The sequence below is a fragment of the Phoxinus phoxinus genome (assembly GCF_949152265.1).
Source record: "Phoxinus phoxinus genome assembly, chromosome: 14".
NCBI lineage: Eukaryota > Metazoa > Chordata > Actinopteri > Cypriniformes > Leuciscidae > Phoxinus > Phoxinus phoxinus.
The window spans coordinates 8,839,477-8,865,033 of record NC_136889.1 but is presented as its reverse complement, the minus strand read 5'-3'; the positions used below and the strand labels follow the sequence as shown (position 1 = coordinate 8,865,033).

Below are 25,557 nucleotides of genomic sequence, written 5' to 3'. Positions count from 1 at the left end.
CCATCAGAGACGGCATTTTCAATACCGGCCTACCAGCAAGCATCCAGTGCATGAAATAAATAGATTCGTAACCTGTCCAAAGTGAGAGGCTTTTTACTGAAGCGTTACATTTGTTTAAATACCACAGCACACTAACATGAGATACTATAGAGGTTAAATCACACTCTTTATAAAAAGCAGCCAACCTTTTACATTTACAGCTTGTAGTTAAGGGGTTTAAATGATGTACTTCCTTTCATGCAAGTCATTCAATCTCTTTGTGTAATAAAAAGTCAGTCTGAAAAGTCATTTAATTTCATGTTCTTCAAGGCTTTAGGAGCCATGAGTACACTGTAATATGTATATACATGTAACAAACATATATAGTAATATTACATTACATTGAAAGTAAAGTAATATTTAATAATAAAATAAAATATAATATAAAAGAAACTAGTAACCAATGGTGTACTACTTCATTACATTAACTAACTATGTTCCATTTTTGAAAAGTCTATCTTTAAAATAAATGCCATTTTTAAAATTAAGTTTATTATTTTATCAAATTTTATCCTTATTTATTTTATATTAATTATTAATATGAATCAAGACAAACTAATCCAATTTTTTTTTTTTGCCTAAATGCACATTTTTATAGATATGTAATTTTGTGTAGCTGACACTGTAGATTTTCAGAAGAGCTCTGTTGCAGCTAATGACATTAATGAAGTTCTGGACATCGGCTGGGGTTAAATTCTTGCTCTTCTAATTGATTGGCTTTAATTGTTCATTGATCTAGGATGTAATTGGGCTGAGGATGATTGAAGTCTCACCCAACGTGAAGATCCTGTAGAGCTGAAGATCAGGCAAATGGATCACATGAGGGATTAACTCAGTGTAGCACAGTGATGAGTCATCATTGCAGCACACACACCACACACTCTTTAAACCTCTTACCCCTTAGTACCACTGCAAGCTCTTTACAAGCCCCGCCCACCTAGACGTGATGGACAGATTAGCTAATCTCTTCATTTCTCAGCCGATCACGTGATTGTTTTCATTCTCCAGGTGCTTGCTTTCTCATAGTGGTTTAGCTTCCTATTGGTCCATACCACGTATCAAGGTTAGATTAAGTGCAACAGGAAGTTGGTGATCTCATCACCCCCGTCTGTGTCTGTTTGAGCTGAGATCACTTTTTGGATTAGGGTCAGTTACATTATCCTTATATAATGGCCCTTTTCTCTTGATTGGTGTGTGTGTGTTCAGGACACTTTTGCCCAATTGTCCATGTTTATCCTTTAAGGACATCTAGGATTGTGTAACTCTTCGGACAGCAGACAGAGTGCCAAATGTTAATGGCACACTGCATGATAATGCCACACACAGACTCAAAGCTGATTGGTCAGAGTTTCAGTGTTGTCTGTCCCCTTGTCTCTATCCATCATGGTCTGCTCATTGTACCCACCTTGCTGCCGATGATCGGAAATGTGAAATATTTCCCAAGGTGAAATCATATGCCACCTCAGCTAATTTACTACAACAATCTGATCAAAAATAATAAAGCTCTTATGACTTTTTTTTCCCCTCAGATTTTTGGGAACAAGATGTTCATTCCCTCTCTGGATGGAGCTCTGTTCCAGTGGAACAGGGACAGGGAGAGTATGGAGGCTGTTCCTTTCAGTGTCGAGTCCCTGCTGGACTCCTCGTTCCGCATCGGAGAGGACACTGTGCTTGTAGGGGGCAAGTCCCTCACCACGTATGGCCTTGGTGCATACAGTGGCAAGGTAACTCAAACATATGTTTTCTTTTTGTTTTTCAGTTGTTTTTTAGAACAATAAATGATTGATGTGCTGTTGTGGCGCTCTGCAAACTCTTTTATCATTTTGTAGTATTGGTTGTCAGCTTTAACCTCCCTCTCTCTTCCTCTGTAGTTAAAGTATATTTGTTCGGCGGTGGGCTGCAGTCGGTGGGGGGACGAGGAAGGAGAGCCAGAGGACGTACTGTTACTCCAGAGAACACAGAAAACTGTCAGAGCTGTGAGGCCTCGCAACGGGTTTGAGAAGTAAGAAATACCCGCAGGCTTTGGCTTCTGTTGAGCGCTTCATGTGACCTTGCTTTTGATCTTACAAATGAAACCGAGGTAGATTAGATGCAGAGTACGCTGGGCTGTATCAACATCGCACAGCTTGGCAGCTTAATGTTGGAAAAACAATTGTAGAATAATAGTCATCCCTGTAAAATACCAATTGTTTTCTCCTCCTATTAGATGGAACTTCAGCGTGGGAAACTTTGAGCTGAAATATGTCCCTGAGATTCAGTCCAACCTCAACTTCCTGGAGGGGGAGGCGTCTAACGGGGAGACATGGCGAGAGGTCAGACGTGAAGCACAGCGTGTCATCCAGGAGGAGACGGATACTCAAACCAAAAATCATGCTAATACGCATCCAAACTCGCACACTCAGGTAGAGGGCTTAGACCTGGTCATTAAGGTTTCTGTGCCGGACTGGAAAGTCATGGCCTTCAGCACCAAACCAGAAGGACAGCTGATCTGGGAGCATCAGGTATCACAGTTTGACCCATTAGATTACTGTTTAGAGTTTTAAGTGAAATAAATCCACAATTCCTCATTTCTCATGATGTGTTCTCTCTCTCCTGTCTGTGAAGTTTTGCACACCCATTGCATCTGCGTGGTTGGTAGGAGGGGGGAAGGTAACGCCCATTAGCCTGTTTGATGACACCTCATATAACTCCCACACCGACACCGAGACTCGGGAGGATGATGACATCATAGAGGAGGCCCGCGGGGCCACAGAGTCCAGCGTTTACCTGGGTAACATGCACTTGACGTTGTTTTACAAACATGAATGTGTAAGAGACCCTGTTTACATCTGGTATTGAAACTGGTATCGGCAAAAGTAGTCAACTCACTCAAGTTACATTTGGAGGTGGTCAATGCTAATGCGTCCTGAGCAGCAGGGAAGAACCGCCTACTGGACGGTCAATCAACCGATATTATTAAAAACGGCTATAACTTTTGCTTTTAAAGATTTATGCTTTAAAGGTTCCACAAACTTTTAAGTAGCACAACTGTTTTCAATATTAATAATAATAATAAGAAATGTCTCTTAAGCACCAAATCAGCATATTAGAAAAGTTATTTTAAATGGTTATATATCACATTATTTCTGTTTTTACTGTGTTTTTGATCAAATAAATGCAGCATTTGGTGAGCATAAGAAACGGTTGCATTCACAAAATCCCGTCACAGTTTGGGACTCATGTAAATACCAGGTGTAAATGGCAATCTTTCTTGAGAAATAGAGACCTGTAATGTGAATCTAAAATGTTTTTTCTCTTTCCATTTAAAGGAATGTTTCAGGGTCAGCTGTACCTCCAGTCTTCTGTGAGAATCTCAGAAAAGTTTCCTTCGAAATCCAAAGCTCTAAACGGCTGGAGCAGTGACAATGACGTGATGCCACCACCTATAGTCAAATGGAAACCCCTCATCCGTGAGTATATTACACCAAATAATACACACAAAAGTATGTGCTGATGTTGTCAATAACACTAGTCCCTTTTCTCCTAGACTCCCCTTCCCGTACTCCAGTCCTGGTTGGCTCTGAGGAGTTTGATAAATGTCTGAATAATGATAAATTCTCTCATGAGGAGTACAGTAATGGAGCTCTGTCAATACTGCAGTACCCGTATGGTAAGAACAACTGTCCTTCAGTCCATTTGGACACTTGGTTTGACTGTTTGTGAACATGTGGTTTGAGAGAATTTAAACTCATCACCCTCTTCTCTGTTTCCCAATGTAGATAATGGATACTACTTTCCATACAGCCCTCGTTATCGTAACCGGCGTGATCAGACGGCAGTGAGTATCCTACTGAAGAAAGATGGAGAGGGGTCACAGGTGAGAAGGAAAGACCCTGTGCTGCTACTTCCGTGGTGGAAGGAGATTCTAGGTACCATCATCTTCTGCATCGCTGCCACCACCTACATCGTCCGCAAGTTCTTCCACCCGCCCACAACATACGCGCGGGTAAACAAGCTCTCTTCAGCGTGTACATACACAGGTTGCCATCTCATGCTTATTATTGTGTCAAATTAATATTAAAAGTCATGCATGTTGTATTGTTCTTAATTCATCTGTGCAGCAACGGAAGGAGTCGGAGACACAGTGTCAAACTGACAACAAGTTTGAACTGGATGTTACAGAGCCCAAAGAAGTTGTCATCACAGAGACACGTCCTTGTGAATATGTTTCTAGGTAATTGAGCATACACTTTGAATTTCATATTGATGTTAATATTGATTTAGGGACTATTGTAAGTTTATTTTTGGTAATTTAATAAATTAAAACGTTTGTTAACCCAAAAAAAAAAAATTGTCATCGGTTACTCGCACTCATGTTGTTCTAAACCCGTAAGACTTTTGTTCATCTTTGAAACACAAATTAAGATATTTTAAATTAAATCTCAGAGATTTCTGTCCCTCCATTGACAGTCCATGCAACTACCACTTTGACGCTTCAAAAAGTTCATAAAGAGATTGTAAAATGAATACCTATATATTGAGCAGTTTAGTCAAAGTTTTCTGAATAGACTCGATCGCTTTATATGATGAACAGATCTAATTTAGTCTTTAATTCACACATAAACATTGATCTTCATTTGTGTTTCGAAATGAACAAAGTTCTTACAGCTTTAGAACGTTATGAGTGTGAGTAATTGATGACAGAATTTTCATTTTTGGGCTTATCCACTGCCAAAAGTAATGTCTAAATAAAAATAAATAAATAGTAAGAATCAATGCATTAAAAATATGAATATGTCCAGCTTAGTTGGGTGGCTCAAACGCATTGCATTTCCATTTGGTGCTGCTAGAAATTACAGACTTTACCATTAAATGATGGTTACAAATGCCTGACATACAGTTGGAGTTCCTCTTTTAAATAAGGAAATTCAAACCCATTTTTTTAAATAGTTTGCACATGGTGGAACATTAGAGACTTGCAGTTGCTGAATGTGGAATGCACAGATGGCATCGTGATCATATTTTACTTTTAAATTCCCTGGGCTAAATGCACCGCTATTACTCAAGTGCTCTTGCTGTGCAGTTTATTTGTTGTTTGTGGTTGATTTGTTTTCAAGTGACATTTTAAATTACTAATCATGTAACACTTTTAGTTAGTGTTTTAATCTCTGTGTGCTCTGCCGCTGAGCTCATTTGAACACCGACACAAACAGCTGTTTTATTGCACAACATACCGTTGTCCTTTTTAAGTGGTGCTTTAGATCAGCAGAACACAAATTACTTTATTCATAACTGATTTGGGTTTGTTTGTGTGTATCAGATACTTGACAGACTTTGAGCCAGTTCAGTGTTTGGGACGTGGTGGATTTGGTGTCGTGTTTGAGGCGCGCAACAAGGTGGATGACTGCAACTACGCCATCAAGAGGATCCGTCTACCCAACAGGTAACAGTCAAAACTTTAACACTCCATAAAAAGCATGATACAGGTGTCTGTATGTTTATGTTTAATGCTGTGATTGTGATTGTAGGGAGTTGGCTCGTGAGAAGGTCATGCGAGAAGTAAAGGCTCTAGCTAAGCTGGAACACCAAGGCATCATCCGTTATTTTAACGCTTGGCAGGAGAGTCCGCCCCAGGGCTGGCAGGAGGACATGGACAAACGCTGGCTCAAAGACGCCAGGTGTGCAGAATGCTCTTGAACATAAATACATTTGTGATAAATACAGGGTTGTTGCGGTCATGGATAGCCAGAGATATTTTAAAGATATGATCTCTGGACCTGTAAAAAATAATGAAAACTACTCTAGTAAATGTACATTTTAAGCTTGGATATAAAATGTTTCATTATCAGGAATATTTAGAGATATTGCAGTCAATTGAATGAATTTTCAAAATGGGAAAATTCATTGAAATGCATCAAAAAAAGCATAAATATAAAATCATTTGCATTAAATTTAAAATTAAGTCGCAGTTAGCACATGCACATTAAGTCATAGTGCTCATGTAAATGACACAAGTTTGAATTGAGCTTGCAACATTTTCTGATCACTTTCATGTACATGTTTACAATAGTTTGCATGTAAATACATATCTGTTGCTCTGTCTGGCTATCTATTATCTATCTTTCTGTGTAACTGTGTCTATTATTGGTCTCTGTCTGCTTGACTTTCTGGGTATTTTTAGGTATTATTATTATAGCTAACTCTATTATTTGTATGTCTGTCTTTCTAACTAATATTTGTCTAACTCTCTGTTATGTATCTGTTTGTCTAACTATCAATTGTCTGTTGTATTTCTGCCAGTCTATCTATCTATCTATCTATTATCTGTATGTCTGTCTGTCTATTATTTGTCTGTCTTTCTGTTCTCTAATTCAATTTTATTTATTTATTTTTATTATAAATATAAATCAGGTGTATTTTAGTGAAGCAAGGACATTAATGGGAATGATTTTTGTTTTTTTCTCAGTACTGCTGACTGGTTACTGAGCTCTCCTGACCACATGGAGGCATTCTCAGTCAAGGTTCCTGTGGCCACTCCTTCTCCAGTGGACTCCTCATGCATGTGTGCGGCCGGTGGGGACACGAGTGTGTGCATCGGGGATCAGGTGTGTGTGGAAGGCCTGGGACCGGACAGTATGATGTCAGAGCGTGACAGTCAGGCCGACCCAGACGCTGTCCTGGAGGTCTCGGATTCCCCCCACTCTTTTGAGCTCTGCCCTCCCCGCACAGTTGCTCATGGCGACTGCACTTCTTCCTCCTTCGATATAGTTTTTGAGGACTCAGGCTGTGAACACCAGGACAATGACAGTGACCTCAGCGGAAGTACACCTGTGCCACCTGCGTGCCTTTCACAGTCTGGCTCCAAAACCCAGCGTAGTACATCAGCGGGACCACCCTCTAACTTGCCATCAAGGCCCACCTCTCTGAGCCTGGCCCCCAGCACCCCCTGCCCTGTCACGCGGCCCCCGCTCACACCTAAGGTGTACTTGTACATTCAGATGCAGCTGTGCAGGAAGGAGAACCTGAAGGACTGGATGGCCCAGAGGTGTTTGCCTGAGCTCAGGGAGCACAGTCAGTGTCTGGATATCTTCCTGCAGATCGCAGAAGCTGTGGATTTCCTGCATGGCAAAGGACTTATGCACAGAGATCTTAAGGTAGGATGCTGAAAATTAAACGTGATTGCAGTGAGGGGTTTTCCCGATGCAAACTGCTCTTTCATTTCCTTCTCTTTCTCTCTCAGCCATCCAATATCTTCTTCACAATGGATGACGTGGTGAAGGTGGGAGACTTCGGACTGGTCACTGCTATGGATCAGGAGGAAGATGATGAGGAGCTGAGTAACCTCACACCAATGCCAATGTATGCCCGTCACACTGGCCAAGTGGGCACCAAACTCTACATGAGCCCTGAACAGGTCAGTTCCATTCACTCTCTGCACAAACTATACACAATTTAGAGCGAAAACAATTCTGGTGCTTGTTTAGCGTAAAACAAGCAAAGGAAAAAGATCTGATTTCTACTTGGCAGAATTTTTTTCCCTCTCTCATCTCTTCCTTTTTCCCCTCTTTAGCTGTCTGGGAATTCTTATTCTCACAAGGTGGACATTTATTCACTTGGCCTGATTCTTTTTGAGCTTCTCTGTCCATTCCGCACCCAGATGGAGAGAGTCAGGGTAAGACTGCATATATTTAAGAACACTACCATTCAAAAGTTTGGAGTTTGTAGTATTTTATGATTTTGAAGGAAGTCGAATGCTCTCCTAGGGCTGCATTTAAAAAAAAATTAAACTATTAAAATTTCTATTTTAAAATGTAATTTATTCCTGTGCTGGTAAAGCTGCCATTACTCCAGTCTTCAGTGTCACATAATCCTTCATAAATCATTCAAATATGTTGATTTTTGGTGTTCAAAAAACCTTTCTTCTTATTATCAATGAACAGCATTTGAAATATAAATACTTTATAACATTATAAATGTCTTTACTGTCACTTTAGATCAATTTAATGGATCCTTAATAATTAAAAGTATTAATTTCTTTAAAAAAACCAAAAAAAAACGTTTGAACGATGGTATACTCATGTGAATACAAATGGAATATTGAATTATTTTGTACTGATTGGTAAACATCTCGCTGATTTTCTTTCAGACTCTCACAGAGGTCAGAGCCCTACAGTTTCCTGCTGCTTTCTGTAAGGCCAATGTCCTAGAAGTAAGTTTGTGTGCCTATACTGCTGGGTATTTTGCAATGGAGGTGGAGTGGGAGTGACTGTACAATTGGGAAATCTCAAAGATGAACAACACTTCTAGTGCCCCCTATAGGAGCAAGGTTACAATTACAACATCAACATGTCCAGCCTAATGCTTGTTTTCATTCACACAGCAGCAGAATGCAGTTGTCAGACCTGTTTTAGAACATAAAACCTGACCTGTTTTTAGTGCAGCTAAATGTAGAATGTTAAATCAGTTGTATTTAAAGCGTACCAAAATTCGCCTTAAAGGTGCTGTATGTCATTTTTTTGAACCGTACTAAAGCATAAAAATGGCACATTTTGGCAGAGATATAGGAAATGTGCTCCGTTCATACACTTGTTTCTCTGAAAAACAATGCTAGTGCCAGTTATTCTACTTTGAAATGTGTGTTCCATGTCTGTTCCATGTAGCCATGTCTGTTTTTGTTTTGGTATGCGTGATCCCACCCACTGCCAATTTACCCTATAGTATTTCAACACCCCAGGTTGCCATTTGGCAGAAAACACAGCGTATTGTAGCCATGGAAGCCAGCAAACAAACTGGGTCAGAGATTGCAGATTCTACCTGACCTAAAAAGCCTTGGCATCCATCTAAAAAAAAGCTATACCACCATAGGCATATTAAACACAGATTAATTAACTCATCAACTTAGTGTAAAGCTTGTTGCCTTCCATTGTCAAATGCACTCACTATATATATATATAAGCATATTATATAATAAACAAAACTGGGAGTGTTGATATAGGTACATTAAGACATCTGTTTTTCAATAAAAACAATAGTTTTTTTCAATGTTTTTCTAGCATTTGAATCAAGTTATTTATATATATATATATATATATATATATATATATATATGTAATATACTATTAATAAAAAATCGAAGTCATCCAGTGGTCCCTTCTGAAGTGTGCCGAGGCCCCCTAGTGTAAGCTGTTGTCAATCGGTCACTTGTATATAAATGATATATTATTAGGAATTATTCCACACACTAATATCATTGTATCTGTTTGTGTTTCAGGCACAGATGGTGCGCTGTATGCTGTCCCGAGTGCCCGCGGAACGCCCAGAGGCGTCAGAAATCACAGAGGCCCCTTTATTCCAGGAGCTGGAGATGCCCTGCAGAATCCGACCACGCACTCGAACGTACAGCGCTTCGTCTGCAGGACGACCGTCACGACAGATTTCCTCATCAAACTAGAACTCTCACTCAAAGACACACACATACTGTACCTTGTCTGCGGGATGACAAACACAACCAGTCACCACCTCTTGCAACGCACATTCAGATAAACTGAGCCCAACTAAACAGATCATTCCACAAACCTCTACAACTGGAAATCACACACATCGTAAACAAATGAAATTGCTGCCCACTGTGGCATTTGTGCCAAGGGCGTTCGATAATTAACAAAAAGGCCCCATTGCATTTCTTTCAACTCATAGTTAAACCAATCCCATGATGCCATGCTCCAGAAGCATTTTAACACACCCACACACACACTTGCAGTAGGAGGAGAGTTGTTGTTTTTCCAGTGCTAACAAATGCTGATGAATGACCTGCCTTCGGACGCCGTTCACTCTGCATGTCTTAAACGGGAAGTTGTGCGACGCGTGCTTTCCTTTCCAAATGGGAAATTGCACGAGTTCCTTTTCTCTTCTAATGTAAATAGGCTTAAATACCAAGCAAGAGAGGCTTTGTGTGCTTTAAAGGTGCTCGTTCAAGACCGAACGCACAAGTTCAGAGGCATTATAGCCACTCGCTGATACAGTGTTAGTGGCTAATGTGCGCGTTACTTCATGAACATGAATCTGCATATGACTGAGTGGATGTGGAAATATTCAAACTGCCTTTAAGCTGGACTTTGAGACACGAATGACATGTTAGTGATGGTCAGTATGAGACTTAGAATGGAGTGATTTGAAATGGGGACTTTAAAAATCATTCTGTAAAATACTTCATGTCAGTAGCACCCAGAAAGGTAGTGTACTGGATCATTTTGAAAATTTTCCTGAAAAAAAACAACAAAAAACAATAAGAAAGAAGTGCTTTGACTAATCACACAATAAGAAAGGATACAGCTGGAGGAATCACTTCGACCAAATATTCAGCACACACCCTTAATTGTAACATATCAGGTAATTACTGATTGTATGATTTTTCTTACTGATTTTGATTAGAGGGAGTGAATTTTCTTTTGTATATGATGGAATTTTCTGTATAGTGACTGCTTTTTATGACTTTTTTCAACTTCTATGGACGTTTTTCCTAAGAATTGTTGTCAAAGTTTGAGAGAATGGCGATAGTGGATTGTGGTGACGGATTGGATCTCTGGTCGCGTTGAAGAGCACCGGGTGCCTCTCCACCTTCTGTATGTATGTGAATACTGGTGCGTTTCCTGAACAGGCCATATGCTGCAGAACGGACTTGAGATTATGACCTTTGACCCTTAAGCACGAGGACTGCGTCCTGTAATCCACGTCAGGGACCGCTTTGTGAACCCTTCACCTTTTAACCTATATCTGTGAACCCGACCCAGTGAAGACAGCAACGAGTGCTGATCCTGTTCAGATCACTGTGGCAAATCCTTCCAACAGATATTTCCCCGTCTAATAATTCTCCTCAGTTCTTGGTTTAAATTCATTTTATTGATGCCCGTTTCATTATTGTTAATTAAGTGTTTGGTTTTGACAGTTTCAGTTTGTCCAATCTTCTTCAGATGTTTTTTTTTTCTGTGACTGTTGAAATCCCGGTTTCATGTTCTTTAGCCGAGCCATGTCTCCTGCCGTTTATGTAAATATGTTTGTTTTTATTTATGTCGACTACAAAAATCAATCCGTTGGATTGGTTGAGGTATAAATAAGGTATATGAATGCACTTCATCCAGAGGAGTGTGTTGAAATATTGTGACTTCTTACAAGTCAATAATGTAATAAACGTTCTATGATGTTTGTAAAAGTGTTTTGTTTGTTTTTTCTAAAAAAAAAAAAAAAAAAAATCTAACATGAATATACACTAATAACGATAATTTTTAGATGCACTATGCTATAATATAATGCAACTGAATTTAGTGTAGGTTTTAGCAGTTTCCTGCTGTAAGACATGCTATAAATCTAAAGCTATTTTCCTTAAATTAAAATCTTGATTTTGAATTAAAAATTATTTGACCTTTTTTTTTCTTAGAATTTTTCATAGTAGGCCTACATGTGACTACCACAAAGTGCCACAAGGGAACGCTGTTTAACTATTTTTTTTACAGACTTTTTTTTTGGTCTGTAATAATTGATAGACCAGAATTGTGTGGAAATTAACCTTATCACAAACAATTCGCATTTAATATAAAACTGTAGAGAATTATGCTTACTGCTTTTAATTTAATGTCCCAACAAATTAAACATTATACATCATACAGAATAAACCCAATTCAATTGCATTATACGTACTTATTATCATATTGTTTTATTTCTGTAATATTTCATATTACTGTAAATGTTTATATTATTTTCTCTGAGCCAATTGTCATAATTATTTTATTAAATTCCGCGCTCCTTATCAATCAATGCGCACTTCCGCATGTCGTCATTTCCGGGTGTCAATATGCGTCTCGGCACTGCAGCGATAAGCATCGGTAAGATGTGAACAAGAAAAAAAAAGATAAAAAATCCGCCTCCAAAGAAACCACGGGCCGCCGACAGCATCGACGATACTGCTATCCTTTGTCTCCCATCATACGCTAGTCACTAGCAGCGGATTCGTCACCGTCTGTCAGCCGTTTCTGTGGGAATGGCCGCGGAGGTTCGGAGGGCCCTTGGCCGGGGCTGGTGTCTCTCACGCGGCCTGGCTCGCGTAGGCCTTCACGGCACCGTTCTGCGATCTATTCTCATCATCACAGCCCTCAGCGGACTGGTACGTCTGCCCGCGGCCACGGAGGCGAAGGAGTGCGAAAAGCCGTGCTTGAACGGACAGTGTAACACAGCCAGCGGCGTGTGTGTATGCCAGCCGGGATGGGTCGGGGAGCAGTGCCAGCACTGCGGCGGCCGCTTCAGGTGAGACACAAACGGCTTTTATTCACAGCTGATGCTCGTGACATTGACACGAACGCGTCTAATGCGTGAAGTTCGTTTAGAACACTCTGTAACTTTTGTCAGGGACCGGTTCATCCATGAAATATTAACAGCGTATCATGAAGGCTCATGTTAAGGAATTATGAAGATATACAATCTGCGCTGTTTGGTAACTTATCTGATGCTCATTCGAGTCAGATACTGTCAGTGGAAACTGCTTTATGGTGTTACATTTAAGTCTAAATCAAGTCTTGAAGCCCTTAAAGTTTATAACTAAGCAGTGTGCAGTGGTGTTCTGACTATAGACAAAGTCCTCACTGCTTTTCATGTTTATTTATAATGCAATATAAATTGCTGTTCCAGTTATACTTACTGTTGTTGACACATTTCCCCAGGTTAAATAACTTTGACAAAACAGTTATTGTTGTTATTTATCACTTAATTGCACACCTAAATCTTCCAAATGTCACAAAAGTTTTTTTTTTTTTTGCATAATATAGGTGTTTTATATAGTCATGTACTTTATAGTTAAATGCAAACTAGGGATGCCAATTTTTATTTTATTTTTATATAAGTTTGAGCTTATTGGCCAAATGCTCTTAAAGGGATAGTTAAATTAAAATTCCTGTCATCATTTACTCACCCTCATGTCATTCCAAACCTGTAAGACTTTAGTTCATCTTTGGAACACAAATGAGGATCTTTTTGATGAAATCTGAGAGCTAAAGTCGTTTAGTCCAAATTTCTCGATCGCTTTATATGACGAACGGATTAAATTCAGTCTTTTATTCACATATAAACATTGTTCACCAAACATAAACATAAGCTCAACAGAACATGCTTGATGGGCGAGAATTAACCTAATTGGTTCTTGCCGAAGCTCAAACGTGCTGTGTAACACGAGAATGAACCTCATTGGTTCTCGCACGTCAAGCGAACATGGATGAGCTTCCGTTCACCACAACTGATGTGTGAGTTGATGAATGTTTAAATGTGAATAAAAGCCTAAATTAAATCTGTTCATCGTATAAAGTGATCGAGTCTCTCCAGAAAATTTGGATTAAACCGCTCAATTTATTTGGATTAGTTAGGTTTTTGTAAATTCTCAACATTGGCATAAAACGGACAAGATCAACTTCACTGATGTACAGTATGAACTGTAATATTGTAAGGTTTCATTGGAATCTGACGTACGCCACATGCTGCTTCATCATGGGATGTGACTCACTGATGGGCAAAGTCTGGCAGAGACACTGGTTACATTGGAGGCTTTGGGTCATTCAGGGTGAATCTGGCTCCAAATAGCTGAGAAGAGACAGGCAGACTGAAGCCAAATGATCATGTGGTGTCAATCACGAATCTTAACACAGCCACGCTGGAGGCAGAGACCGTTCATAACATTCTATCGTTTCATCTCGGATCAGGAATGTTGCTGTCTTCCTAATGATAAATCAATGGAACAGAGTGTAAATTCACTAGTAGCTCTGTTTTTCAATATAGATCCCTGCCAAGGACGACATGTATATTGTGGGCACGCAATCATAATAACAATAATAATCATTGTTTTGACTCTGCTCACAGGTTCTATCATAATCTGACTGATCTGACAGTGATAATACTCAGTGTTGTTATTGCTAAAGTAAAAGTAAAACTAAAATAGTTTTTAGTAATCGAAATAAAGCTAAAATAAAACTTTAAAATGTTTTTTGGCAACTTACTGAAATAAGATGAAACTGAAGTAAAAGTAAAGCAAAATAGAAATATAAAAAACAAACTAATAAAAATCGCACAACAAAATAACTCAAATTAAAATTGGCCAATATTAAACAAGGAGTTGATCATGCTGTAGTGTAACCACAGCAATCACCAGACCTTTTTGTAATGTATATATAATAAAACCATTTGATTACTTGCTTCTGATACTTTAGTTGAACCACTTATTATTGCTTCATTGTTATTATATATGTATTTTAAGTCATTTTAAAGGCTATTGTTCACTTAGGTCTCTTTCTATGAACACAAAAAAAGTATCCGATTAATCAACAAAATCGTCTGATTACTCGATTACCCAAATAATCGTTGGGTATGACGGCCCTAGATTAGTTAAAACATTTCAAAATGCACCTGTATTGTTTTGTGTTTTCTGACTTTCAGTCGATTTAAATACTTTTTTCCAGTCATATAGCTATTGAGCATTTATTAAAAATAGTGTTATCTCTGTTAAGTCTCACTCTCCTGAACTCAATATCGTGTATCATCTCATGGTGTGAGCTAAGTGTATTGGTCACACCCCTAATAAAACAATTTCCCTACAATAAAATTGTGGTCAGTGATGATACTGAGTGGCTAACCAGCAAAAACCGTTAATGTCAAGCTCTGGATAAGACCATGTTGTATGTGTGACTGTGACTTTTGATATGGAGAGAGTCTCTTGATGTCAGATGTCACCATGCTTAATGGTAATACAATATTTCTGGACATCATGTTTATTTTTGGAGGACCAAATGTGAATATGGTATGGTAATCATTGAGTGACAGTGTCATAGTAATGCTACAATACTTTTGAGTAAGAAGTATTTGTGAAATTCAGTATGAAAGAGCCTACTGGGTTGTATTAAATACTGCATTTTTTTCTTCTTATACTAATAGCTATTAATAGAATTTGTTCCCTGACTGTGTTTGAAATCGCAAAAAGAGAGGATGCATATTCTGCATGAAAGCGTGATGTTGTTGTATGCTGCATGTTGTCTAATTTGCTGGCCAATTCATAATTCCATAACACAATTATCAGCAACAGGATCTGCTTTACTAAATGGCCTCTTTTTAGTGGATCATTTATTGAAGTACAGAAGCCTGACTGTTTCCTCCACACCAGCCACACACATGAAGCATCCATTCCTTTCCCAGAATGTCGCCCTGACCGGACTGAGACAGCATTTCTGCTAAACGCCGTCTGATGGTTTGTTCTGTTAAACTGCAGCTTCACACTCGCACTAAGTGCTCCGTCTCTTACACGTACAGTAGCAAGTCCAATTCTCAGTAGACCCAGGTTTGAAATCACTTATTGTAGAAAGGCATTTCTGACATCCTCTCAGCTGTCGTCTATCATCATAAAGGCTGAATGGAGACTGCCAGGAAAAAGCACAACAGCTCAATTATTCAGCCATTGTTTGCCTATTATCTAACGCCTGTGCTTTATTTGAAGAAATGCGTGATTTTAATTGTTGATGATTCTAATGGGACGTTGTTGAATGATGATCTAATTGGCTGGGTGGAAGATTGCTGTGCGCCGTTGAGAATCACGTCTCAGTGATGTGTGTTTGTCACAGCTGTCTGCTGGAGTGTGTATGTGCAGACCCCACAGGATTGTGGGTGTGTTAATGAACTGGGTTTTTTTATGTTAACAAAGCTCTTTGAGACTTTAGTCAGGGGCTTCAGTTCAGATACTTTATCGCCACACAAACTGACACATACATTACACACACCTGGCTGCATATATCAGTAGGTTGTTCATAATGGGGTATCGCAATGTAGGCCCTACCAGTTAAGACTATATTTGTGATATTGATGTTGAAATAGCTCTACACATTTCTTAATACCATAGATAATGATCTGATTGACACTCCGATATTGTAGGTGACGTTACTGCTCCTTAAAGGTACAGTCACATTAGAAAGTTTTCAGTGAGATTTTACTGCAAATGTATGTACAGTGTAGGAAGCACAGCAGAATGAGCGTGACTAACTTGAGGGAAAATGTGTGGGAAAATCTTAAAGGGATAGTTCACTTTAAAATGAAAATTCTGTCATTATATACCCACCCTCAAGTTGTTTCGAACCTGTATGAATTTCTTTCTTCTGCTGAACACAAAGGAAGATATTTATAAGAATGTCAGTTACCAAACAGTTAACTGTTCCCATTGACTGCCATAGTATATTTGTTCCTACTATGGAAGTAAATGGGACCAGTTAACTGTTTGGTTACTGACCTTCTTCAAAATATCTTCCTTTGTGTTCAGCAGAAGAAAGAAATTCATACAGGTTTGAAACAACTTGAGGGTGAGTATGTGATGACAGAATTTTCATTTTAAAGTGAACTATCCCTTTAAGAGAAACCAATTTAGATGTAAACGATCAGCTGAATAGCTGAAAACATTACTGTAGCTATACTCATTTAATAGACACAGTACTTGCTTAAAAATAAATTCCAGCACAGCGCTACAACAACCATAATGAAATGACCCTTCACAATAAATCATGCTTGACAATGAACTCTGCTAGCCACATATGCCAATTTATCTGTTCCATCAAATACCTTGCTGACCTGTTGAGTAATAAAAACGCCATCTCTTCGTCGCTGTTACAACATTTAAAATCCCTCAGTTCTCCATCTCCGAAAAGCCAAGCCAATTTTGATTCTTGTTTTATTAAGAGCTCTGTCTCTTTTTGCCAGCAGACTCTCTGTTCTGTGTTTTTTTTTAAACGGATGATTCCCGGAGGTTTGAGATTTAGTGTGCTCCTTGTCAAACTATTCTAGCTCACTGTGATAACTAACTAAGGCACTCACACCATACACGCGTCAAAGCTCACACGGGCAAGTGACGCATGTTTGCAATTTCCTGTGAAAACCATCCTGTCAGGTCTAAAATATAGACACTTAAAACAGGCTTAGTGAATCGGTAAAACAAAAACATGTTTTGGAAGAAGGATTGATGCATTGACTTATTAAAATTGTGTTGATTTTGAACAAAACGTTACACGGTGTACAATTAAGTTTACTTAAATTAAAAGTTTTAAATAAAAACGTATTTTTTATGCCTATTAAATGTTAAAAAAATTATGGTTTTCAATTATACTGTAATGTTGAATTGATATAATCCACAGAATTTGATTAAAAAAAAATCAATTTAATAGAGTTGAGTTGTATTGGTGATACCTTCATTCATAGTTCAGTAAAAAAAAGATGACATTAAGCAAATATTTAAAAATATACTCTCTTTAGGTTGATTCTACATTAATTTGGTGATTCAGTGTGAAAATATGTATTACTATATATACAAATATATTACAGATTTTAATGTTTGGTGTGATTGTGATGAATTACAGAAACATGTGAGATTAATTAGTTATTGTTTTGAATTGATTGACAGCACAAATATTTACATGTCCCTTAAGGTGTGTGTGTGTTTTAGTAGCTGTGTTTCGATTGGTGTAGTAATGCTGTGTGTGTGTGTGTCATACACAGGCTAACAGGACCCTCTGGTTACCTCTCTGACGGAGCAGGACACTACAAATACAAGACCAAGTGCACGTGGCTTATTGAGGGACAGTGAGTATTGGTCTAAAAATCAAACTCTTTCTCAGATTAGAGGTCTGAACCTTAAGCCTGTGTTTGGCCTGTAAATGAGACCTATTAACCTGACCTGACCGCCGGGATTGTTACATTTTAAAGCCTTTAACATTGATTACTTTCTCTCTTTTTTTCCCAAGACACCAATAATAGATTTGTTTATTTATATGGTAAAAGACCAACCATTATATTGACTTCAAAAGCCAGACTTAAATGATCTATCATTATTATTTTTTTTCTTATATTGTCGAGCTGTTTTTTAAAATGGGGAAATCATTTTGGATGTACCGCTGAGTAACTTGCAAAATATTATTAAAAACAAATAAAAAACGCATTGTGATAAGATTGTGGATCGTGATTTTGTGAATCATGATTTTCTGCCACACAAATGTGAAATGATCATCATTTGGTAAATGTTAATATGCAATGAATTAATTGTCATAATCATGTAATTGATTTGATTCAAGTTTTAAATGAATGTCAATCCTATATCAAATAATTATACCCATAATGCTAATTTTTATTTATTAAAAACTTAAAGTCCCACTCCGATCATATTTTGAGCTATTTTTAAACATTCCCAGTGGTCTTTAAATTATGATTATGCCATTTTTAGCCAAAATCTTAAAACCTGTGCCGTTTTCTGGGACTTCGCTTCAGCAGAGCGGCAGTAGCTCATTAGCAATTCGCCTCTGCGTTGTGGGCGGAGCCGTTGGCACGGAGAAGCATTACAGTATTATATATACACGTTAATTATTATTACCCGAAGTTAATCAAAGTTATCACCGATCACCGATCATTATTTCACTCCGAGACGTCGCGGTAAAAAACAGCTCGACTTCGTCTCAATATTTCATCCCTCCCACAGTGATCAATCAGGACATATTTATCAGTGGATTGCTCGGAATTTCGGGATTATTATGATGCTAATGTCACCGCTCTATCTGAAAAACTGACTGACTCTCTCACGAGTGATGGGCTTGACACACGAGAGGACAAACGACTGCGACAGGCGAAACTCGTCGCCACCCGGCGTGTGCAAGTCTACTTGGACGAGCGCGGAATTTCACATGCACGAATGTCGCCTGTTGCTTGGCTGGAGGAGGCTGGCTGCCCGCTCTCATTATGTAATGATGTAATTACTGACGGTATCAGTCTGTGCTCTCCAAACTTTAGTTTTGACGATTGATAGACGGTGAAAAGTGACTTATTTGTGACAGTTTGTGTTCCAATTTGAGTATGAGCTCGTGGCCCCGCCCAGTGGAGTTACTACGTCATAACTCCAGTCTATTTTAAACGGCATTTTAGCGTCTGCTACTGATTCACTGACATTTGAATGTAGAAATACTCAGAAATACAACTTTGAGCTTATTTTTCTCAAGATATGTCCTCTAACATCAGAAAAATGCCACAAGAACATGTTAACACCTAGAAAAACATGATTTTCATCGGAGTGGGTCTTTAAGGTGTTTCACGCCTGGCTTGTTTGAAGCATTTTTTTTTTTTTTAACGCTTTTGTTTGTTAGGTGCATTGCAAGAATGATGTCCCGATTCCCGCTGTAAAACAATATAGAAGAAAATGCAACATTGTAACAATTTAAATCCCTATTTTGGAGCAAAACAAACAATCTACATGTCTGTAAACACCCTTAAACAGCTTGTCGGGTCCTGTCAGGTTTGGGTCATGTAGCTGACCTCTATATCAGATACCTAGTGTGTGTGTGTGTGTGTGTGTGTTATGGTGGTTGATGGTCGTCTTTTTCTCGGCAGGCCAAACTCTATCCTGAGGCTTCGCTTTGAGCATTTTGCCACGGAGTGCAGCTGGGATCATCTGTACGTGTACGATGGAGACTCCATCTACTCTCCTTTACTCGCTGCCTTCAGGTATTCTCTTCTTTTCTCATCATTTCTGTGTGTGTGCATGAGGTTTAAACAGGAGGAGTGAGATTTCCAGGTAATGACCTGTTAATCCAGGATCAGATTAGAATACAGGACTGTTCCTGAGGGCTAGTGTACTTGCACCACATCAGACACTGGTTTTAAACGGTATGAATGACCCCTAGAATCATACCTGTGGGCTGCTGGAAATTCCCTGACATATGTGTCATCCATGATTGATTCTTCAACCAAAATAGACTGGTTATAGGATAAAGTTCATGGCGTTTGACTGGTAATGTGATCTTAACATGACAGCTACCGTTAGGAGAACCACTCTGTGAAATACACTAACCTTTCAAAAGGTTGAGACCAGGAAGATTTTTAATTTAGTTTTTTATGAAATTGATACTTTTATTCAGCAAGGATGCATTTAATTGATCATTTAAGTGACAGTAAAGGCATTTATAATGTTACAAAATATTTAAATTTTAAATAAATGCTGTTCTTTTGAACTTTCAAGAATCCTGAAAAAATGCATCACGTTTTCCACAAAAACATTAAGCAGCACAACTGCTTTCAACATTGATAATAATAATAATTTGTTTAAAAAAAAAAAGTTTACTGGTGTATTCGTGACTGGTGTAACGATGCTGAAAATTCAGCTTTGCCATCAGGAATAAATTAGTTTACAATATATTAAAATAGAAAACGGTTATTTAAAATTGTAATATTTCACAAGATTACAGTTTTACTTGGTGATCAACAAGTGCTTTTTGTCGAGTGAGATCAGATGAGCCTGCTAGTCTAAAGAAGTGCACTTGGATAGTGATTCAGAAGTGATCACACCAATATGCCAAAAGTTTGAACAATATTTGGCCGAACATATACAAAAATCTTTAAAATTCTTACAAAAAGCCAGCACTAATAATTTTGAAACAGCCCATTAAAAAAATAAAGTACACAGACCCTCTAATAGAGTACAATTAAATGAGAAAGCGATTAAACTATTGAGCCTGTTGCGCTCTCTTTCAGCAGAGGTATTAAAGCATGGGTCACCAAGCTAAGGCCCGCCACCCCCCTTTGACTGGCCCCCCAGCCCCTCTGCCCCCCACTACTTGAACCGGCCCTATGAGGCAATCCCCAAAAGTCGTCATGGCCCATTTTTTTTATTGCTTTTTGGAAAATAATGACATGTCTGCATCTGGTATTGTGTTGATTTTTTTCAGTTAAAAATGTATATTTATTTATAAATTTGTAAAATTTTCATCACCCGACATGCTCGAGATCAAGCAGTGACAGACAACGCACATGCAGAGAACTGTCAGTGTTCAGGACAGCAAAATGGCTAGCGTTAAACGAAAAGTTGATAGAGAGTGCAGAGTTTTCAAAGAACAGTGGACCAACGATTATTTTTTTGTTCAGTGTAAGGACCGTGCAGTTTGTATTATAATTTTAAAGAAAGTGTGGCACGAAACCCGCCACAAAGAGTATACTAGCTTGCGAGGGCAAGCAAGAGAAGACAGGATTCGGAGAATGAAAGGCGGACTGGCTGCACAACAGAATGTATTGCTTCGCCAAACTCAGGTCAACCAGGCTGCTGTCCGAGCTAGCTAAGCTCACCTACTAGCTACCCATGGAAAGGTTAGATGAGGCCTGCTGGTTGTCATTTTGGTCTGAGTCATACAATTCTATGTTATATAGCTGACCCGGCCCAGCCCCCCCCATCACACTCAGAAACGATAATGTGGCCCCCAGAGAAAAAAGTTTGGTGACCCCTGTATTAAAGGGTCTGTGTTGTTCTCTTCCATGTTCCAGCGGTTTGATTGTTCCTGAGAGCTACAGCAACGAGACCTTCCCAGAGGTGGTGGCACAGTCTGGCTTCGCCCTGCTACACTTCTTCAGTGACGCTGCGTATAATCTCACTGGCTTCAACATCTCCTACAGGTAAGCTTTCATTCCTGGGCCGAAACAGGCTGGTGCTCACGGCGGTACTGTAGTTCTTTTACAAAACCCAGTGAGCTGCTTGCTTAGACAGCGTCTAATGGAGGAACAAGTGAACAAAAGCTGTATTGAACTTTTAATTCATCGACGAATACTGGAAAAATTTATCGTGGTTCCCACAAAAACATTAACTTGATTTCTGAAGGATCATGTGACGCTAAAGACTGGAGTAATGATACTGAAAATTCCGCTTGCGTTACGTTTTATATTGTATTAAAATATAAAATATTTACAATAATAAAAATCTGTTGCAAAATTTTACTTTTTTATTCTAATAAATTCAACCTGTGTAAGAAACTTTTAACCAAAAAAATTGTACTCCAACGTTTGAACTGTAGTGTACTCGAATGCATTATTGTAGTTTGCTGCCTATGTAGCACTCAAGTTTCCATTCAGTTTAGATGAGTCCAGACATCTGCATGTTTACGCAGTAGACTGGAAGGAAGCTTGTAAACATGCTTGTTACTCTTTGAAACTTAGGACTTTGAAACTTTAACCTTTACAGCTTCGTTACTAAGCTATCCATCACCTTTTTTTATATGTGTAATATTGCGGTTTCAAAGATCAATGTGCGCTATAAAAGGAGTTATTGTCTCCTAAATTAAAAAAACGAAACAATTCTGAACTGCCTGAAACGAGTCGTCAGTAATTCCAGTCTTACTTCCTGCTCAAACCTACATAACAATTTTGTGTAATGCCAGCCTGTGGTCTTCATTGGCTGCCCGCAAACATCATCTTCTTTGACCGGCCCTTTAACACTGGAATTCGGTCGACATGTCAAGAAGACGCTGTTTTCTGAGCTGGAAGTAAATCCACTTTGCATACACCACTGAAGGATGACGACTCGTGCTCGAATTGATAGCTGAAATTCAGATATGGTTGTAGCCGCTTTGTTTACAACACTCTGCAAGTGGTAGACCACAACAGACTTGGCCAACTGACCAATCAGAGCACAGTAGGCTCCCAGGAAGGTGGGGTTAAAGAGATGGAATCGTTTATCAAACAGTTTCAGACACTGTGAGAAGTGAGGTGATGCAATGTATATTGTCAGAAAACGAAAGTCTTATTTGAACTTGGGTGCATGTAAACCTATTGTAAAAGTCCTCCAAAATAAAATTGCATATAGAGGGACTTTAAACAAACAAACCACGTTATTTTTAATAAGGCAAGTATCTTGAAATCCCAGATACATGGCTACTTGTGAATATCCATCAATGACAATGGATAATTTGTGGCTGTATAATGGTGAAGATAGAGAAAAAGTCATACATGTTTGGAATGACATGCGAGAGAGTAAATGATTACAGAATGTTCCTTTTTGGTGAACTAATACTTTAGGACACATCACCCAGAATCCTCAGGCCATCTACCGTGGATGTGTCCTAAAGTGATAGTTCACCCAAAAAGGAACATTCTGTAATCATTTACTCTCTCGCATGTCGTTCCAAACATGTATGACTTCCTTTTTTTCTGTGGAACACAAAAGAAGTTTGCAATGCTTCAGATCAAATGTGAGATATGCCTCATGAAAATCAAGTCAAGTTTGGTTTATAGTGATTTCAGTCACTTTAAATATACAGTGAAAATGCAACTTCATCTGTTCCCGCATAGCAAATCACAGGCAGGTCAAGGTCACAGACAAAGAGTTCTGCTCTATACACTATGCCAGGGCTATTCAATTAAAGTTACAAGACGTCCAGTTATACATTTCCATCGAGGCAGCCGTAGCACTTTGTGTATTTTGGAAGGACATAAGATTCCATGATGACCAATTTTTGGCTGAACTGTCCCTTTAAGGCTCTGTACACTAGAGAACAAGAGCTAGAACAAGAAAATGCAGGTCAGAGTAATTTAAGAAGAGCGGGAAAGAGAAAGCACAGATGTCTTTGACCTCTGTGTCTGTGTCAGGAACTGCTCATGTGAAGTCCTGACTGCGACTGCGGCAGTTTCTATAGCGACTGCATTCACGAGGACCCAAAAAAACACTGGCGTGCAGTATCAATAGAACATCAAACACCAAGCCTGACACACACTGCAGACACTCACAAAAACACGTAAAGCTGAAAGACAGATGCTAGACTGCCTGTGATTCTCTGCTGTCCCTTTCCCCCCCCCCATGTTCAGCTTTAGAGGAGAGTGAGCTGCCTACTAATGCGCCTGTTTGTACACACTTCTCTTCAGGTTCAATTCGAATATCTTCTCCTTCGACACAGCTGTTTATAAGATATTTGTAAGCTTCGAAAGCAATCATTAACTTAAGATGAAGTTAAAATATTTACCAAAAGTATTGTGTAAGGTTTTATTTGCCTTGCCGTTGTAAATGCTTTATGGACCCTGTGACACACACGACTATGTTTCTCTGTGTGTGTCGCTGAATTAGTGTATGCAGCTTTTCTAAATCGAGATGTTTTTACTGTAGACTAAACGTCCACTGTATAGCCTGACACTGTTGTATGGGAAATAGCTGGACAATATTGACAAGATCTAATGTCTACTGAGTACAATTCCTAACAGTGGAAAAGGTAAATGCCTAAGCAAACAGTGTAACAATAGGCTTACATAATATGTGTGTTTGGTGCAAGGACAATCATTAAACTGAAGTCATTGTAATGAATGAGTTAATTTGTTATATGGCATACATTTTAAGCTTCAAATAATTTTATATCATCAAATTAACTCAAATCAATTATCAATCATAACAGCAACAAAAAATGTATATTGATATGATTATACCAAAATAATTATTAGGACTAGCAAAGAAGGATTTTATCTTGCAAAGCTGTGAAATCCAGTGGTAAAATCACAGCTTTAAAAAAAAAAAAGAGGGCAAGAAAGGATGACAGTGTCTGTCGGCCATGTGGATGTGATTGGATAACTGGACTAACCAGCGGACCAATTTCATTGCACAGCATCTTAAATGTTGGTTTGGTCGTTCAGAAATGCCTGAGCCAAAGTATGTCATCAGAATGATTTGGAATAATGATCTCTCAGAAGATTGCGTTCCCAAACGCAAGATAAATGAGAGCGTTTATTGTTTCGTCTGAGCACTGGTGATTTATGATAGGAAAAACGAGCTACAGTGTCTTCCCCGATTGCAGCAACTTCCATTTTCCCAGGAAGTGTTTAATGCAATATTCCAATTTTGTGCACAAGTTAAATTCGTAACTTTGATGATGTGCAGCCCTAGTTAACCATAACAGCACTGTTCTCACTGCGGCTCTTTCAAAACATTGCTCTTTTTGAGCAGTCTGGCATGTCAACTATCTCGATCAATCACATGAGTTTGGGCTTGGGCTACCTGTAATAAGCTGTTAGCAGGAAGTTGACTAGGTTGTCCAAACAATGCTAGACCAGCACCGATATGACATTTCCCATTGCATTGATTTTTCTGTCTTTCTGCTCTACCCAGGTTGAATACATGCCCCAATAACTGCTCTGACCATGGCGAGTGTCGTGTGGGGAATTCCAGTGAGTCGGTGCAGTGTGTTTGTGAGGATGGCTGGAAAGGACAGGCCTGTGATGTGCCCTACTGCTCTTCTGACTGTGGCTTCCCTCTCCGGGGACAGTGTGAAAGCAGCGCCAAACGATGCCAATGCAAACCAGGGTGGCAAGGTAAGGCGTAGCTTGTGTAGAAACAGAAATGACCATAAGCTACTCAAAACACAACTGTGCAAGTAAAAAAATAAAATAAAGAGCGAGTCATTTCAGGAATTTTTGAGAGTGAGTTCGGTGAAGTGGGTTCAAATCACCATTCGCAATCTGTTCATCATCGTTTTGTTTGTAAATGTTTTGTAATTCACTCACAGTTCTTGGAATGCGTAGATCCCTTTTTGTTTCCCTAATTGTTTCCTGCCTCTCTTCCCCTTCGCCTCTCAGTTCTGACTACAGATCTTTGTCTCAATCTCTCCGCCTCTAGTTTTGTTTGGGTTTGCTTGAAAGACGGTACTCTGTGTACTGAGACTGTTTGTCCTAGGACTGTGTTTTGGTAAAATGCTT

The 25,557-nt window shown here is 38.9% G+C and overlaps 2 protein-coding genes across 3 annotated transcripts in view; both read left to right on the top strand.

Annotated features, from left to right (window-relative positions):
* Positions 1 to 11,247, top strand: part of eif2ak3 (eukaryotic translation initiation factor 2-alpha kinase 3) — a 29,778-nt gene extending 18,531 nt beyond the window's left edge. The window contains exons 3-17 of the mRNA XM_079635004.1: positions 1,569 to 1,763; positions 1,911 to 2,041; positions 2,246 to 2,540; positions 2,644 to 2,809; positions 3,348 to 3,488; positions 3,566 to 3,688; positions 3,798 to 4,024; positions 4,140 to 4,252; positions 5,339 to 5,461; positions 5,547 to 5,696; positions 6,485 to 7,172; positions 7,259 to 7,432; positions 7,589 to 7,690; positions 8,165 to 8,227; positions 9,290 to 11,247. Coding sequence (XP_079491130.1) covers positions 1,569 to 1,763; positions 1,911 to 2,041; positions 2,246 to 2,540; positions 2,644 to 2,809; positions 3,348 to 3,488; positions 3,566 to 3,688; positions 3,798 to 4,024; positions 4,140 to 4,252; positions 5,339 to 5,461; positions 5,547 to 5,696; positions 6,485 to 7,172; positions 7,259 to 7,432; positions 7,589 to 7,690; positions 8,165 to 8,227; positions 9,290 to 9,469 — 2,871 coding nt within the window. The 3' untranslated portion in view covers positions 9,470 to 11,247. The remainder of the gene's footprint in view (positions 1 to 1,568; positions 1,764 to 1,910; positions 2,042 to 2,245; positions 2,541 to 2,643; positions 2,810 to 3,347; positions 3,489 to 3,565; positions 3,689 to 3,797; positions 4,025 to 4,139; positions 4,253 to 5,338; positions 5,462 to 5,546; positions 5,697 to 6,484; positions 7,173 to 7,258; positions 7,433 to 7,588; positions 7,691 to 8,164; positions 8,228 to 9,289) is intronic.
* Positions 11,248 to 11,830: 583 nt separating this feature from the next.
* atrn (attractin) overlaps positions 11,831 to 25,557 on the top strand; it is a 41,118-nt gene continuing 27,391 nt past the window's right edge. For both annotated transcript variants that reach the window (XM_079634880.1, XM_079634879.1), the window contains exons 1-5: positions 11,831 to 12,315; positions 17,578 to 17,661; positions 19,453 to 19,566; positions 21,376 to 21,504; positions 24,971 to 25,173. In XM_079634880.1, the coding sequence (XP_079491006.1) occupies positions 12,053 to 12,315; positions 17,578 to 17,661; positions 19,453 to 19,566; positions 21,376 to 21,504; positions 24,971 to 25,173 (793 nt within the window). In that variant the 5' untranslated portion in view covers positions 11,831 to 12,052. The remainder of the gene's footprint in view (positions 12,316 to 17,577; positions 17,662 to 19,452; positions 19,567 to 21,375; positions 21,505 to 24,970; positions 25,174 to 25,557) is intronic.